The sequence below is a fragment of the Balaenoptera physalus genome (assembly GCF_965194825.1).
Source record: "Balaenoptera physalus genome assembly, chromosome: 7".
NCBI lineage: Eukaryota > Metazoa > Chordata > Mammalia > Artiodactyla > Balaenopteridae > Balaenoptera > Balaenoptera physalus.
In genome coordinates, this window is record NC_138886.1 from 42,417,078 (window position 1) to 42,434,057 (window position 16,980).

Here is a 16,980-nt window from a genome sequence, read left to right on the forward strand (position 1 = left end):
AACCAATCTATTCCTCCCAATTATGGAAGTTGTATGTGGAAACCTGAGTTAGCTGACTCCATCCATGTTTCTGATCTCTAACCAGGATGTTTCAGCACTCTTTATATTATAGATCAGGGCCCAAGGAGCCTGGCTGGCCTGCCTTTGATCCCATTGTGCCGGGAGGCCAAGTATTAGAGTCACTTTATTCTTCCCCATCTTAGTCCCAGGCATTTTCCTTTTCCTTAGCCAGGAAAACCTTCCCAGCACAAAGGTAAGACCAGTGGCTTTTTGGATTCACCCATTTGCTGCTGTGTTGCACATGTTCCTCCAGTGTGGTCCAGGGAATGCCCCGTGAACTGCGGGGATAGTACTGAGGAGGATGTAGGTCCCCTATCTTGAGCATCACTGATTCCCAGTACTGAATTCATTTTCAAAGAGTGACTCAAAATAATTCCTTTTTCTGCATTCGAGATAGTTGTTACCCCTTTTCCTTTCTGACGTTTGTGTACATTCCACTGGTGTGTCTTTTAGTATTTTATCCTGCCTCTGGTACTTCATGTGGAGGCATGTTGTTCTTTCTGTCTTTATAATTAAAATTTTAAAACTTTATTGATAGTCTGCACCTAATTTCTTATATGGTATCATCACCTTACAGAAATCTTTCTGAATTTAAGACCAGCCTCCCTGAGTACTGACTGTCTCTCTTGTGGTTCTTCAGTTTAGATTTAGGGAACATGTAGGTACCTAATCTCTAGCCGTGTGAGAATCCGTGCCTGCCATGCCCATCTGCTTAAAGTTTGCAGCTTAACAACAATTCTCTCCAGGACCCTGCTGGTTGTGAGAGTCAGTGTAGGCCACTTGCCAGGAATACTGAGAACAGAGGCCAAACATACCTCCCTTCTTTTCTATCTGATGAGCTCCTATTTATCCTTCTAGACCCAATTCAGGAGTCACACCCTCTGAAAGTCTTGCCCAACACCAGAGATAGTGAGTCACTCTGTCACGTATCTTATTTAACACTTGTACAAATCTCCTTTGTATCTGGTATCATGTTTACTGAAGTGTCTCTCTCCTCTGCCCACAGTGCCTAACATTGACTGTTCATGTTTGACCTTCACAAATGATTGTTCCATGAAATCATAGATGGGTAATTTCCACTGTTTCAGTGACCGTGATGTAGGCACTATCTGTCTTTGGCCATTATAGACGAACTATGAAGTTCCAGAGCTAAAGGCATTTAAGTCTTTTTTCCTGCTGTTTTTGAAGGTCTGGCATGTGGAAAGTTCTATTATCAAAATAGCTTCCATTTACTGGACAGTTCCTGTATGGTAGATTCTGTGCTTAGTCGTTTATATGCAAAACTGTAGATATTTCTTATTATCCCTATGAAACAGAGGAGTAAACAGGGTCTCAGAGAGGTTGAGTGACTTGTTCACGGTCACACAATTAGTAAGTGATAGGAGTAGGAACTGAAATCAGATTTGCTGCCTCCAGAGCCCAAGTTTTTAACCACTGTGAAATCCAGCCTCACAGAGGATGGATGGATGGATGGATGGATGGATGGATGGATGGATGGATGGATGGATGGATGGTTGAATGAATGAGAGAGAGTGGGAGAGAGATAATTGACAGTTGTTAGATATATAGATGATAGACTAATAGATAAAATAGCTATGATTAGATAAATCACTTACCATGAAAGATACAAATTATTTATTAATCTTTATTAATGTTGCCTATAGGTAGTTCCGATTTACTGGAAAACACACCCAGCAGGGTTTTGATTATCATCCAGAAAATTTAACCATGTTTAAGAGTATATCAATTGTTCATACAACATGGAAGATATTCTAGGTCACACAGAATTGAGAAATATTATTTATTTTAGTCTACAGTCTTATTAACCCCTTTTCCCATACTCCATCCAATAACTTTACTGGAGTCAAACTAGAGCCAATACGAACACTAAGATGATTTGCGCTTTCCTTTTTCTACTTTGATTAGCCAACTTGCTGATCATAATAAACAATCAGATGACTCAAAGGACAGGCAGCACTGATAGAAACAAGGAGATGGGAAATTCCAGACGACCGATAAGCAGTTTAGGATAAGTTTGCAATTGGCTTTAATTTGGCATAGTCTTCCAGTTCTATTTAATGAAAGACGAAAAAAGATGCTGGAGAGTTTTGTAGATTCCCATATTACCCTTTTTGTTATTGATTAAAAAAAGTCTGAGGCCTCTGAATATCTTTAGATAAAGAGTACAATAAACAGATGGCTGTAGGTTTACTTTTTTTTTTTTTTTTTTGCTGGGGTTCACCACCTGCCTTAATAGACTGAGACATCAGGTCAAATGAGTTCACTGCCTACGGTAGCAAAAGCTCCCTGACATTAGCCAGAGAACACAAATCTCAATCAACGTGGCATATAGTGAGAAAAGTCCTCACACAGCAGGCTTTTGGCAAAAGACTGCTGTATCCTTGTTCACCTTCAGGGACCAGGTAATGCCTCGTCTTGCTTTACTGAAGTACCCTCCAAGGATTTCAGTAGATCAGACACCTTGAAATTTCCGCATGTTCCACAGCCCATGAATCCAAAGTACATGAAAATTGGCTTTGGGGCATAAGTCCAATTTGGAGTTTACTTCTAACTTCATGCTTAAATTTTTAATTTAATTTAAAAATGCACAAGGAATTTGAATGTTGGATTTTAAATGCAAAATGAATTTTCAGAGGTAGGTTAGCATATCCGCCTGCTTTGGGGCTGAATCCTTCTTGAAGAAGTACCTTGCTAAATTAGTTCCTGACTCATGAGCCAAATACTTGAACCTGAGCGTGTGTTATCTCTAACTCTCACAGCCATTCTAACTTTACTCTTTATCTGACTATTAAAAAGAAGTGTAAGCCTACTGCAGGCTTTTGGAGGCAGACGAGACATTGTGTGGTGAGACCATTGGGTCAAAGTCCAGCCTTCGGTGGAATTGCGTCTGCCATTCCTCACCTGTGGGGCTTTTGACTGCATAAGTCTCACTGGCCTCAGACACTGGTGTCTGTTCTGTAATCTCTAAACTCTTTTCTAATTCTGAAATCCTTTGATTCTGTAATAGTAGAATGCCTTTATCTGAGAAACCATTACCCTATGCAGTCAAGTGGAAACCTGGTACCCCCCAAATTTACCTAGAAATATAATGAACACAGAGATTATTCTCTATATAGTTAAATGACTAAAAATGCTGTCTTGAGCTCAGAAGAGGGTATTGATCTTGCATGTTTGCTCTTTTTTAAAGAGTGACAGTAATAACATGGAGTGACCCTTTTTTCCACCCGCGTGACATATTTACTTCTATTTTTGTTATCTTTTATCTAATGAGCCATATCTCCTAATAACCTTTATTTATTTATTTATTTATTTATTTATTTATTTATTTATTTATTTATTTATTTATGGCTGCATTGGGTCTTCGTTGCTGCTCACAGGCTTTCTCTAGCTGCGGTGAGCGGGGGCTACTCTTCGTTGCAGTGCGCAGGCTTCTCATTGCGGTGGCTTCTCTTGTTGCGGAGCAAGGGCTCTAGGCACGCAGGTTTCAGTAGTTGTGGCTTGCAGACTCTAGAGTGCAGGCTCAGTCGTTGTGGTGCAGGGGCTTAGGTGACATGTGGGATCTCCCCGGATCAGGGCTCGAACCCATGTCCCCTGCATTGGCAGGCGGATTCTTAACCACTGCGCCACCAGGTAAGTCCCTCTCCTAATAACCTTTTGCAAGAATAAAACATACCCTGTATTTGTCTTCCACAGTGAACTCTGATGATTCTAAGACTTGGTCTCTAGTATTTCTTTTTCAGAATGCTTGGAGCTGTTAGAGGTGGTAAGACTTAACCACTGTAACCTTCATTACAGTGATGTAGTAGGGAAGGGGGTTTGCCTTGACACCTGTTCGTCATTCATTCTCTCTGCTTGAAGGGCAAAGTGGATGTGGGAGATGCTTCACTCTGTCAGTTTGCTGCTTGCTCATATTTCGGCAGAATGTTTGCACGTTCAGTAGTTTGACCTCTTCTTTACAATCCTTCCCACAGTCTACTCAGGATGACATTGTACCCACATGAAACCAGGGGCGCTATTACTATAGAACAGGATTGGAAAACCCGCAGGCCAAACTCAACCTGCTGCCTGTCTTTATAAATTAAGTGTTGTTGGAACATAGCCAAGCCTATTTGTTTATGTGTTGCCCAAAGCTGGTTTTGTGCCCAGTGGCAGAGTTGAGTCATTGCAACAGACTGAATGGCCCACAAAGCCTAAAATACTATCTGATTTCAAACCACCCCACCTCGCAAAAAAAAGAAAAGAAAAAAATTGCAAGCCCCTCCCATGGACGAAGACTGAATATTAAAAGGCAACTAGCACTCTGCTTCCACTTCTGCCATTTAGATAGACCCTACCTTAGGCCTCGGATGCTCTGAATCAACCCAGAGATTCATTTTTAGAGAACTGAGAGAACAGATGGCCTGCAGTCCCACAGCAGTACTCCATCAATAGCTCTTTGCACAACAAAACTTCAGATAGGAGGTGAGCGTCAGAGAGCTCTATAGACTGTGTTCCCTGGTAGTACCTCTAAATGCCGTGCACAGAATGTCCAGTACTAAAGATGGCATAAATGACCAGAAATGTTGACTGAGTAGATTTGGCTCTGAGAGTAAGGATTGTGTCTCATGTGGCTTGGCTTTTGCCCCCATTGTAGTGCCTGGTGCAGCTGGTTGAGAGTGTGATGGGATTTAACAGTCAGTGGAACCAAAGGTAGGGCTGACCGGCTTTTGAAAGGGGCCTAAGAGAACTTGTACCTGACTGGGAGATGACCCCACCTCCAGTCTCAAGTGAGCCCAGGACACTTGCTTTCTCCATTGGGCCCGTTCCTTTATTTTCACTCCCCACCTACCAAGCCCTCTTTGGACTCTTATGGGCTGACCCTGATGTTCTTCTTCATTAACGCAATGGCTTCTTGATTTAAAGAATTGTGGTCTATGATTAGTTTAATGTGACCAGCTCCTCAGACCTGATCATCCTTGTTAAAATGAAAGTTCTGGTCCTACAGAACCAATATCCAAGTTAAGGAGACGTGACCGTGAGAGACCTGCTTTAGTCAGCGACCTTTTGCTCATGGCTGACTCTTGGCTCCCATCACTGGGAGCTCTCTTCTGAGTCACATCTTTTCTGTGCTGTAAAATGGTTATTTTATAGCATGTTTATCGCCATTGCTAGAGCACGAGCTCCTTGAGGACAGGATTCACATCTTTTTTTTTTTTTTTTTTTTTCCCTTTGTGGTTCCCACCCAGTGCTATGCACAGTGCTTAGCTTTCAGTCAGGCTTTAAGAGAAAGTTGTTGAATGAATGAGGAACATAATAAAAGAATAAGTAAATTATGTTTCTTTGCTGATTTCTTCCCATCCCTCTTTTCTCCCCTCTTCTGCCTGTTCCAGTCCCATTCAGTCTGCACGCTGTAACTCATCCCCCACTTTTCTATGCAATTCTCTAGTGACTGCAGTTCATAATCATCTCTCCCTTCTTAATGCATTCATAGTTAGCACCTCACAGTTTGGCACTTAATTATTTCTTAATAGATTCATCTGTGCTATCTTTGCTTCGCAGGTAGCCTGATGTCCCTAAAGGCAAAGAAAATATATATATTTTAAGTATTTTGTACCAGCTCCCTGTGCCAACCCCCCTCCCTCTCCAACACACACAGTGATTTGAATTGAACATATAACAGATTTTCAATAAATATGTGTAAATTAATGAATTAAGCACTGTCCTTACAGTTCAAGATGAGCAGACTAGAATAAAAAGTACCCTTCTGATGCTTCTGATACGTTTTAGAAGTATAAAAATTGTGTCAAAATTAGTCAACAGCTTTGAAAGTTAGCATATAAAAGATGAATAAATTAACAAAGCCAAACAGGCAAATGGAAAAAGGCCTCTTCCTCCCTTCCCTTTTCCTTCTCGATCTCTGTCTCTCACCCTCTTCTGTTGTTTTGTTGTTGTTTGTTGTTGTTGTCTAACATTTTAATTTGATTGGAGTGTAGTTGATTTACAGTGTTGGGTTAGTTTCAGGTGCACAGCAAAGTGATTCAGTTATACATATATTCTTTTTTAGATTCTTTTCTCGTATGGGTTATCACAGAACATTGAGTAGAGTTCCCTGTGCTATATAGTAGGTCCTTGTTGGTTATCTATCTTATATATGGTAGTGTGTGTATGTTCATCCCAAGCTCCTGATTTATCCCTCTCCCCTGTTGTTGTTTTGTTTTTGCTCTTAATTACAAGGTTAATTTGTTTTTTGGGCAACAGACTTGGGAATCTTTTACTCTGACCCAAGCCTGGCGGTGGCCCTGGCCCTGGAGTCTGTCTGACACACACATAGGTGCCCCGCTCCTTCCCCACTTGACACTAGTGGTCTCTTTACGGTAGACATTCAGATCAACTATCCATATTTAAGATACTGAAACTGTTTACTAGATGCAGTGATATAGGATCTTTTTACGAGCTATTTAATTTACTTTCAAAAAATCTGATTTTCTGGGTTGGTTTAGTTTATTGGCAAAGGACAGTTTAAATGCATGATCTCTTCTGTTTTATCCCACAGAATATTCTCCCTGAGTAGCTTTCATAAACTGTGAGATTGTAGCCCCCCCTGCTACCACTAGGTGATCATGTTTTAAACCTGGAATTTTGTACTGAAAACAAATAATTTCTTATGAACAAATTCTCTGTAGTAAATGCTGCACCTCCTTGAACTCTGATCATGGTGTACCAGGTGTTAAAGAGGAAAAAGGAGAGTTGATTTGCCCTCCACAGAGCGAGCTCTTCAGGAGATGGAAGTGTTTGTATAATGAGTAATCAGAAATCTCATGCAGCTGACCCACCTAACCAGGTTACCAGCCAGGCTCATCTGAGCAGCGGGCTCTACCAGAGGAGGGAGGGACTTAGCTGGGTCTTGGCATCAAAACCTGTACTTGACTCTCCCCTCAGGACAGCGGTTTTGCAGAACTGTTACTTTCACTTTTTTTTTTTTTTTTAAGTTCACTTTGACAATTTCTTTTATTTTTTTCCTTTGAATCCTTGTGGTCACATAGAAACTGCACAGTAACTGTAAGTTTCTAGTTTCTCCTTAGCTTCCACTGCTTTTGACAGTGTCAGATAAGATCTCAGGCATGATCTAGCTTTCACATCCCCCAAGACTTCTCCTCATATAAGGAGGTCTTCTTCATTTTTTTAATGAAGTCGACCTAGTTTTTCTAACCTTCTTTTCAATAATAAAAAATGTGAAATTCTACCCAGAGTCATTTTCTGTGCCAGAACTTCGTCTTAATATCTGACTTGAACTGCAACTCTCTTATATTGATAAATACAGCCTCTAGATAAGAGGCTCTTACACAGGAGATGAAGAGCCCCAGCATACACCCCGTAGTGTGTTACATTAAATGCTCCAAGGTGCTGTATTCAGTCATCTTACTATGTTTGGTTGGATTTAGAACAAATGTCAGAGATTTCTTTTTCCACTTATCACCCACGGGTGCTTTTCCCCCTTTTGGTATAATTGCTAAGGCTTGTATGCCTAATACGTGTATTAATTTTTTTTAACCCCGGCTGTAATATGATACTGTTTACTTGCTGAGTCATCTCTAAATTTTATTCGTGTTTCCTTCATTAAAAAAAAAAAAAACCCACTTGATTCTAATTTCTATGTTATTCTTGGCTTAGATTTCAATTACCCTTCCAGTCATAGGTAGTAGGGCTTTTTCTTTTTACTTCTAAAAAGATCTAAGAAAATAAGTTCTCATTACATGTCAGATTGGAGCATAAATTAAACTTGAAGGTCAACTCAAATCTGTTACTGACAAACTACTGCCAAAAACTAAGGAACAATTGAAATCTCTTTTTAAAGCATTCAAAAGAGAAATGCCATATTTAGTTTGATTAGAGCATATTGTTTTAGTGACATTCAAGCTTATCGCATATATTTTTAATCATTTAAAGTAGTGGATTATAGCCCATTTCTGAATTTCTTATTTTTTCTGCAGCCAGATGTGATACTGAAGTTAAATGTATAAAGACCTTAGCAGTTACAAGGTGTAGTTATAAACGAATGGACATGATTTCCTTGTCTTTCTTATAAATCAGTCATGCTAGAGAAGGATGTTTTGTGGATAATCACCAAGGATTAGAGACAGTTCAAACAAGTTCCCAGAAAACGGCTCTTTCCAAAATATACAAGCATTCATTCCTTCCCTAATAAACTCCCCTGTTTCTCCTCTTCACATAACACCCTTTTTTCCTACAAGTTGGTAGACTCATTGCAGGCAGGGATCATATCCTGGGAATTTTCATTTCCTTAGCACCTACCAGAATGTCATGATCAAGATGGCTGTTGAATTTCAGATGACCCTGCATTTTTTTCATGGTAGGAAAGGAATTATGGAAATTTTACTAGTCTTTTTGTCGGCTTCCTTTTCCCTGAAAACCATCAGAAACCTGTTTCTTCCATTAAAGATATTGTGTCACAATCGTTTGTTAATAAGGGACCGCTCCCTCTGTTTGCCCTGGATTAGAGCGAATTCCAAGGCCTGAAAGCTTGATACTGACAAGCATAAAACGGATGTACAAATTATATCATTTTGTGGCCAGGACCTAAAGAAGAGCAGGAAGCTCATCTACTAAATGAAATTAAATGGATACTGCCTTTCCTTTCTGTGTTGTCTTTATATTCATCAGAGGCATTTGAATTCAGAATTTAGGTCTTACATAATACAAGCCAGTAATAGCCCGGAGAAGTAGTTGTGTAAAGATGGGTACCTAACAACCCCCATACTCTGGTGTTTTCTCCTAGAAGGTGTAACGTGCCTTTCTAACCACTACAATGTTTTCCATAAAATAGTTTTAATTTGGGTCCCATGTTAAGCATCTGCTGTGTTCCAGGCCCTTGGTTGAGTGTCGGTGACCAGCCTTGGACAAAGGGAGTCATGGTCCTTGACCCCACGGAGTGTGAGAGCCCTAAATGAGCAAATGTCTGTGGGAAAACGTTGAGGTTTTTTGGGTTTTTTAGTCAATTATGAAGTTATCAATTACTGAATGTCTCAAAGCAATGACAAGTCATTAAATTCCCTTGAATGGATTAGAGTAAGATGAGTTTGACTAAACCCATTTTCAAGCACAATCTTAAATAAGTCTTCACTCCTAGACAGTTAAATAAGTCCTGTGTGTACCATGGAGCTTTCTCTCTCTGACATCAGGAGAGAGCTACTGCCAGCCACTTGTTATACATACATTGCCTTGGAAATGTACCTTGTGCCTGTCACCATAGCAGCACCCTGAGAATGACCTCAGCAGCCACTCAAAATCATTCCTACAAAACAAATTATAACTATAATTAACTCTGAATTTACTCTGCAATGTAAGTTGTTCAGACCTCATTAGTTAAAGGTTAAATGAATGGAGTAATCCAACATGAACCCATCCACCCCCCATATTCCACCAGCATTTTTCCCCCAAATATGAGGTGCTTCAGTGGAAAGTACAATTCAGTTAAGAGATTATTCCATCATTACCTCTTCTCAGAATATGACAAGAATCAACAAATGAGGATATGCTAGTCTTATCATGCTAGAACTCCATTTCTAAGGCAGTAGAGTGGCCTTTTTCCTAAGCAAATGTGAAATGCAGAAAGTGCTGTGAGTCCCTCCAAGTCCTGAAGCCCAGAGTGAGGGGGCCACGTGGGGTTGGTGCTTGTGCAGGCAGAAGCTCTCCACACTGGCCTCTCTTTGGCAGTGAAAGATGCTAGTCTAGGTGGCCTGCACGTTTTACCTGTTTCTCAAATTATCTGCAACAGGTCTTCAGTTTTGGGTAGCTTTTGAGCCACCCAGACCTTCCTGTAGGAGAAAATAGATTGTGTGTCTTTTGTTTGATTGGGGGGGTTTGTTGTTGTTCTGTTTTGTTTTTCTAGTCTTGTTTTGGGGTGTTCTAGGTGTTGTTTGGTTTGGTTCTGGTTCTAGATAATGTATGTTTCAACTAGCAGACCTTGATAAGTTCTTTTCCGTTTTTTTCTTTTGTTAAACTAGATCAGTTTAACTTTTTTACTCCAAGTGAAGTGGGCCTTTCTCTCCACCATCCAACTAAAACAAAACAACAAGAATGTCAAGCAAGGAGTGCAGTTCACTTTCCAGTAAATTGTAAATGTATGAGGATCTTTAATGGCCATTTCCTTGCCTTGAAATATGTTGAAACCTGGGCAATGAACAGACAGAACAGAGCCTAGCTAGCAGCAAGTGCCCAGTATAGGTTAATTGTTACGTTGCCGTTATTACTCTCTGAACTATGCTTACATTGAAAAGGAGCAAAAGAAAGATGAAGGGGGAAAATATTCTTGCACGTATGAATGCTTCAGATATTCAGCTAATGTCTCAGTAGTGCCCGGCGTTCACAGAGAGAAACCACTGACAGTATTTTTAGGACAGCCTCTAAACTCGTATCAGTGGCTTTCAGTCGCAGGTGTATATCCTGATTCTGTGTTACTCCATCGTGTTTTTCCCAGAGCTCAGTTCACCCTTCTGAATTGGAGAGAGACTAGCAAGGTTCTCACGTGCAGTGTGACAGGGACTCTCCCACTTCATGTGCTGGTTCTTTAAATTTTCCTGTGCAAGGACACATGTTTAAAAATGAAGTGGCAACGAGTAGTCTGTTGAGTTCATCTTCAAGAAACAGATCAACAGGGCTTCCCTGGTGGCACAGTGGTTGAGAGTCTGCCTGCCAATGCAGGGGACACGGGTTCGAGCCCTGGTCTGGGAAGATCCCACATGCCGCGGAGCGACTGGGCCCGTGAGCCACAATTGCTGAGCCTGCGCGTCTGGAGCCTGTGCTCTGCAATGGGAGAGGCCACGATAGTGAGAGGCCTGCACACCGCGATGAGGAGTGGCCCCCACTTGCCGCAGCTGGAGAAAGCCCTCGCACAGAAACGAAGACCCAACACAGCCATAAATAAATAAATAAATAAAATTAAAAAAAAAAAAAAAGAAACAGATCAACAAACAGAAAGCCACGATTTCTCTTCCCACAAGAACACAGTAGCACCTTGTGTCCAAGACTTAGCCACCTTCTGTTCTGACCTCTGGATTGGGTGAAGTGAGTAGAAATGGTTTACTGGGCAGCCTATTTCCAAACAAGCTTGCCAATGTGAATTGGAAGTTCTCTGATTCCTCTGAATTAAATTTTTGTATATAGTAGTTAAATAAATGATGATCTTGCAGATTTCAAAATGTACATTCATTTTGATTTTTTCAAATCAAGGAGCTCATAAATCAAAAAACTCCATCTATACAGAGTACCCAGTTGATTTTGCATTTATGGAGTCGTGAGCTGGTTTATCTGTAGGATGAGATACAGGCCAACACCCAAAACATGGGCTTATTAACCCCATCAGGCAACTCCCGGACCGTGCCAGGATATTCACTAAAATTTGGAGTCCAGTCCATTTTTACATTTCCTTCCTGCCTCTCAAGCCCATATTCTCCCAGCCTCTCCCTCTTTTTGTCCCCCAGCCATTTTTCTAATAATTAAAGATATCAGGCTGGTTTCTATCAGCCAGTAGAGAGCTAATTGCCAGCTAAAGAATCATTGATGTGTTTGGGACAAGGCCACTAGAATACTAATTATAGTTGCTTTGTATTAGGAATTTCCAGACTAATACTGTACTTTTTTGTCTTAAAGAATTGATACAGCTCCAAAAAGGCAGTAATTTCTTTCTTTGTTAAAGTCAGACGTAGCTCTACTATTTTATGATCCCATGAATCTTAGAGACTTAAATTTTTTTCAATACTCAGTTTCAAATTTAACAGTCTCATTGATACGGAAACACCACTAGTAAGAAGGATATTTAAATAATGCTAAAACTAAATCTCAGCATGGGAAATCATCCCTCCATTCAGCAAATAATCGTTAAGTACTATTTGCCAGGCGCTCTTTTAGGTACTAAGGCAGGAATACCAGGGCGAGACAGTCTTTATCCTGGGTAAGTCACGTCACCTGAGTGTTTGTGCGCTTGCTGAGTTATGCTCCACACCAGACGTTCCCTGTTACGTGTCTCAGAACTCACTGTCTCTCTTTTTTATTTATTTATTTATTTATTTATTTATTTATTTATTTATTTATTTTTATGGCTGTGTTGGGTCTTCGTTTCTGTGCGAGGGCTTTCTCTAGTTGCGGCAAGTGGGGGCCACTCTTCATCGCGGTGCGCGGGCCTCTCACTATCGTGGCCTCTCTTGTTGCGGAGCACAGGCTCCAGACGTGCAGGCTCAGTAGTTGTGGCTCACGGGCCTAATTGCTCCGCGGCATGTGAGATCTTCCCAGACCAGGGCTTGAACCCGTGTCCCCTGCACTGGCAGGCAGATTCTCAACCACTGCGCCACCAGGGAAGCCCTCACTGTCTCTTGTTTGTGGGCATAAAGGGGTTGAAGATCTAATCTCTTCCAAGTCTATAATGGTTCTACCTTTTCTTTAAATCTTATTCACACGTTAGTTACTTTCTGTATATACTTTGCAGTTGTATGTTTTGAAATCATCTCTGTGCTCCATCCCTTCCAGGGCCAAAGGGAACATAGTGACTCTTTGAAATCATGAGGATGCCATGCAGAACAGTCATTTTTACCTGTTTGTCATCAGTTATATCAAGTTATGTCATTCTTCAAGTTGTAAATTATTTTTGCAATTTGAGAGAATGGAAAGTGAATGGAATATAACACTTTTGAAATGATAAAATTATACTGATGGAGAACATATGTGTGCTTGCCAGGGGTTAGGATTGGGATGGGTAGCACACAGAAGTTTCTTTTTGCTAACAGAACAATTCTGTATCCTGATTGCAGTGGTGATTGCACGAATCTCTACATGTAATAAAATTTCGTAGAAGTATACACCCCCAAAAATGTGTGTGTGTGTGTGTGTGTGTAAAAATTGGTGAAATCCAAGTAGGGTCTGTAGTATAGTTAATAGTATTGATCAGTGTCAAATTCCTGGTTTTGATAATATACTATGGTCACATAAGATGTTATCATTGGGGGAAATTAGGTGAAGGGCACAGGGGAATTCTCTGTAATATTTTTGCAGCTTCTTGTGAGTCTATAATTATTTCACAATAAAAAGCTTTTTTTTTTTAATGGAAAAGTGTCATATAAGCAGATAAATTTAAAGTTTAGGTGTGATGAGTCTATACTGGGAATATCTGGCCTTCAGTATTGTTGCCTCAGTGACTAGAAATCTCATGGCTTCACATTAATTGTGAATGACTTAGGCTTTGGACAGAGTTTAGGACATGGTATGCTGCTGTTTTATAAGGAAATACATTCCAGGGAAAGGCTCTGATGTTCTGTAAAAAGGCAAAAAAGTGCATCCTGACCTTCTGTGTAGCTCTGTTATCTGTTTGTTTATACAAATAACATTTGTATAAATAATTCAAAAACTATTTGCTTTAAACTCCTGCTTGCCCACCAGACCTGCTAAACAAGTAGAGGGTAGGAGACCCATTTAATTCTTTTCTTCTCCCGCTTTACGTTCTGTCAGGGTTCTATTTGACAGTAAGAGAAGAAAAGAGAAATACTGGGAACCAGGCATCCATAGATGGACAACCTTGCTCTGACTAACAGAAGGTTGACTGTATCTTTCACTTCCCAAGCTACTCCACCACTTTCTGATATTTTTCTTCCTTCTCTCCACTTCTGTCTTAGGATCCATTGTTGTCCCTCCTTTTCCATCAGCAGGTCTGGTGTGACGGTGTCACTGACGCTCTCCTGTGTCTTCCCTCCTCCAGCTACCTTAATGACTTGGACCGCGTTGCCGACCCTGCCTACCTGCCTACGCAGCAAGATGTGCTCAGAGTTCGAGTCCCCACCACAGGGATCATCGAGTACCCCTTTGACTTACAAAGTGTCATTTTCAGGTAGTACCTGAGTCCATACAATCTACTTCCCAGCTCTTCTGCCTTGAGCACGTTTTTGTGAACTCTATGAATATTGAAACCATGTGTAGACTTTAAAACAATATCACCTTTATAACAATTATTATCACTGGAGACACAAATGAAATAGTGTGTCCCTGAAAGAGGAAGCAGAGGAAAGATGTATGGGCAGGTTTCTTAGTTCAGGTTAAATCCCTGAGAAATCAGTGAATAGTTTGCCGGTGGTTAAAAGTTACTCAAACATTGGTCCAGACTAAAACTGGTTGGGAATCATTTTAACTGTGAGGTCAGTGTTTGTACATTGTACAAACTGTATTTTTACATGTACATATAAACACTGTATTTTTACATTTGTATAAGATATAAATTATCTCATAACCCTATTAATAACAGAAATTACAGGTTGTCAGAAGCTTTCATGTTGTTTCCTCCAGGTCCTCTGGTACCAAGGTAGAATTTTTCAGTAGCAATAAGAATACAGGCTGCTTTGTACTCCTAAAATGAGTTGCCTGAAAAATTTAAAAATACATGGTTTTGGAAATGGATTGATTAACCTAGTCTAAATTTACATAGGAAAATAGAATGAAAGTTTATTACTTTCTCCCTTGCTGCTGCTATTCTTTCTGGGTAATACTTCAGCTGAAGTAGTCTAATTTTTTTTAAGATGAGAAAAAATAAACAAGACTGATGTACTTTCATTTAATCTCTTATTACACAATCACTCAGACGTACTTTTAGTTAGAATACAAACCACATGGTACATGGAGAAATGAGGCCATATGAATATGTCTTTGGGTGCAGAGAGTTGAGCTTCTTGGGAGAGCCATCCATTTAAGACAACTACGTACAACACAGGGTTGTGAAGTGGAAATTAATGTAACTCCTGTGATGTAACTCTGCCATGTGACCCTGATGGGCAGGCCCTCCATCATTCCCTGCAAAGCACTGTGTGTTTCATTCTAATCAATCTCTGCACCTGTGGTTACATCTGGCTGCCATACGCTACTCTAATAGACATAGCCATAAAGAGGGTGACACTTTGGAAATAATTTCTGAGCCTCTTTTTTTTCAATCAATAAAATGGTTACATTAGATGATCACCAAGGCTCCCTATAGCTCCAGCATTCTGGATTAAGTTTTGAGTTCATTGCGTTTAGAGATCTTTAATTTGAGACACCAAATTTCCTTCTGCTTATAACCGTGTTAGAATATTTTCAGAAAACATAAAGCATTTCGTGGAGATTTCATCTCCTTTTTGCTTTATGATTAGTGAAATCTGAAACCAGGTTACTATTACATCTTGGGTTTTTTCCCTACATTTTGGGCACTAGCTTTTAAAGGACATTCTTTGGCACTTCAGTAAAAGTAATGATGTAGAAGAATAATTTCTTGCTACCATCAAAAACATCTTATAGGGTTTAGCATGACAGGATTTCATGGAATGAGAATTTTATATAAATGAGCATATTATTGACTTGACATTAGAGAAGAGCTAGCATTTTAATATTTCTAAAGACCTAAGAATTCTAGTTTTGATGTCTGTAGTTCATAGGTCTCCCTGGATCCATTGTTTTGCCCCTCAGATATCTCTTTCATAGGAAACTGTTCAAAGCAGTCACGGGAAGATTCTTGATTTCTTAGTTTAGGTTTGATCCTTAGAGGCAGGAAAATACCAGGAACAACTGCAGTTTTCAACAAACACTTAAAGAGCCCTACTCTCAAACTTTTATACCTAAAACTCTCATTTTCTGAAAATATTTTATCTTGTAAACATTGTGCACATTTTAGTCAAGTTATGGATTCAGCAACTTGAGGAAACTTGGATTCATTACCAAGTTCTGCTAGATATTTTCTATATACACTAGCACTCAAATTAATTGATGCCAGTGTTGATTCCTGAGCACAGAATTGATGTGTAAAAACAAGTCCTTGATATAGTTCAAATGGTGGCCTCTTATAGCATCTTGATGTTTTACACATACCACTTCTTGCAGTTTAGCAAGTTGACTTGTGCATAAGGCTAATTGCACCATGTTACCCAACGTGATTGGACTGTCCCAAATTATTGTCAATATTGGAAAGAAAAAACAGCCCCAAAAGCTTACCTTCCTGATGAAGATCAGTGGGGTTTTGTTTGCATTTAGTTGAAGCATTACACACCCATGTTGAAATACATAGCGTCTTACATCTTTTAAATGCATTTGTAGTCATTCCTAGCTTCCTTGAGAAATACGTGAGGATCTTCATTCTCATTTTATAGGAAAAGAAACTGAAGTCAGTATTTGCCATTAGAGCTGAACACAAATAAAACTCATTTTGTTTCTGACTCTTCTGTGCTTGATTAAATAAAACAGCCTTTTTCCTTGGCTTGGCACAGGATTTTTTTTTTTTTTTACAAAATTATAATTTTTATACATATCAGGTAACTTTCTAATAAGTGCAATGAGTTATTACCCAGAATGTCTTGACTTTGATTGTTAGGTAACAGAAAATTAGTAGATGTTCAATAAGTGTTAATTGGATTGGTTTTGATGACCATTCTCTTTAGAGAGTGGGTTTCCTAAGTTTGTAAGTAAAGCTATATTTATATTGATATTTTTTTATGTGCTATTAATATGAATATTATTAACCTTGCAGAATGGTCGATGTAGGGGGCCAAAGGTCAGAGAGAAGAAAATGGATACACTGCTTTGAAAATGTCACCTCTATCATGTTTCTAGTAGCGCTTAGTGAATATGATCAAGTTCTCGTGGAGTCAGACAATGAGGTGAGTGCTCTGTGGACAGGCAATGGATTCTCATTTTAACATCTGACACAAATAAATGATAGGGTGTGGGGTAAACTGACTTCATTGCTTTCTTGACTACTGATTTGGGAATTTTTAAAAATAACCCTATGGTACCACGTGGTGTACTCAGAACAGTAAGATGTTTGAGCAGGTCTGTGTGTTCAGGTCTAATTGGACCCTATGTGATACTTTTAACACTACGCAGAGGCTCTGAAAATGA

At 39.7% G+C, this 16,980-nt stretch overlaps 1 protein-coding gene across 1 annotated transcript in view; it reads left to right on the forward strand.

Annotated features, from left to right (window-relative positions):
• Positions 1-16,980, forward strand: part of GNAQ (G protein subunit alpha q) — a 287,397-nt gene that overhangs the window by 200,603 nt on the left and 69,814 nt on the right. The window contains exons 4-5 of the mRNA XM_082471076.1: positions 13,826-13,954; positions 16,610-16,739. Of these exons, the coding sequence (XP_082327202.1) occupies positions 13,826-13,954; positions 16,610-16,739 (259 nt within the window). The remainder of the gene's footprint in view (positions 1-13,825; positions 13,955-16,609; positions 16,740-16,980) is intronic.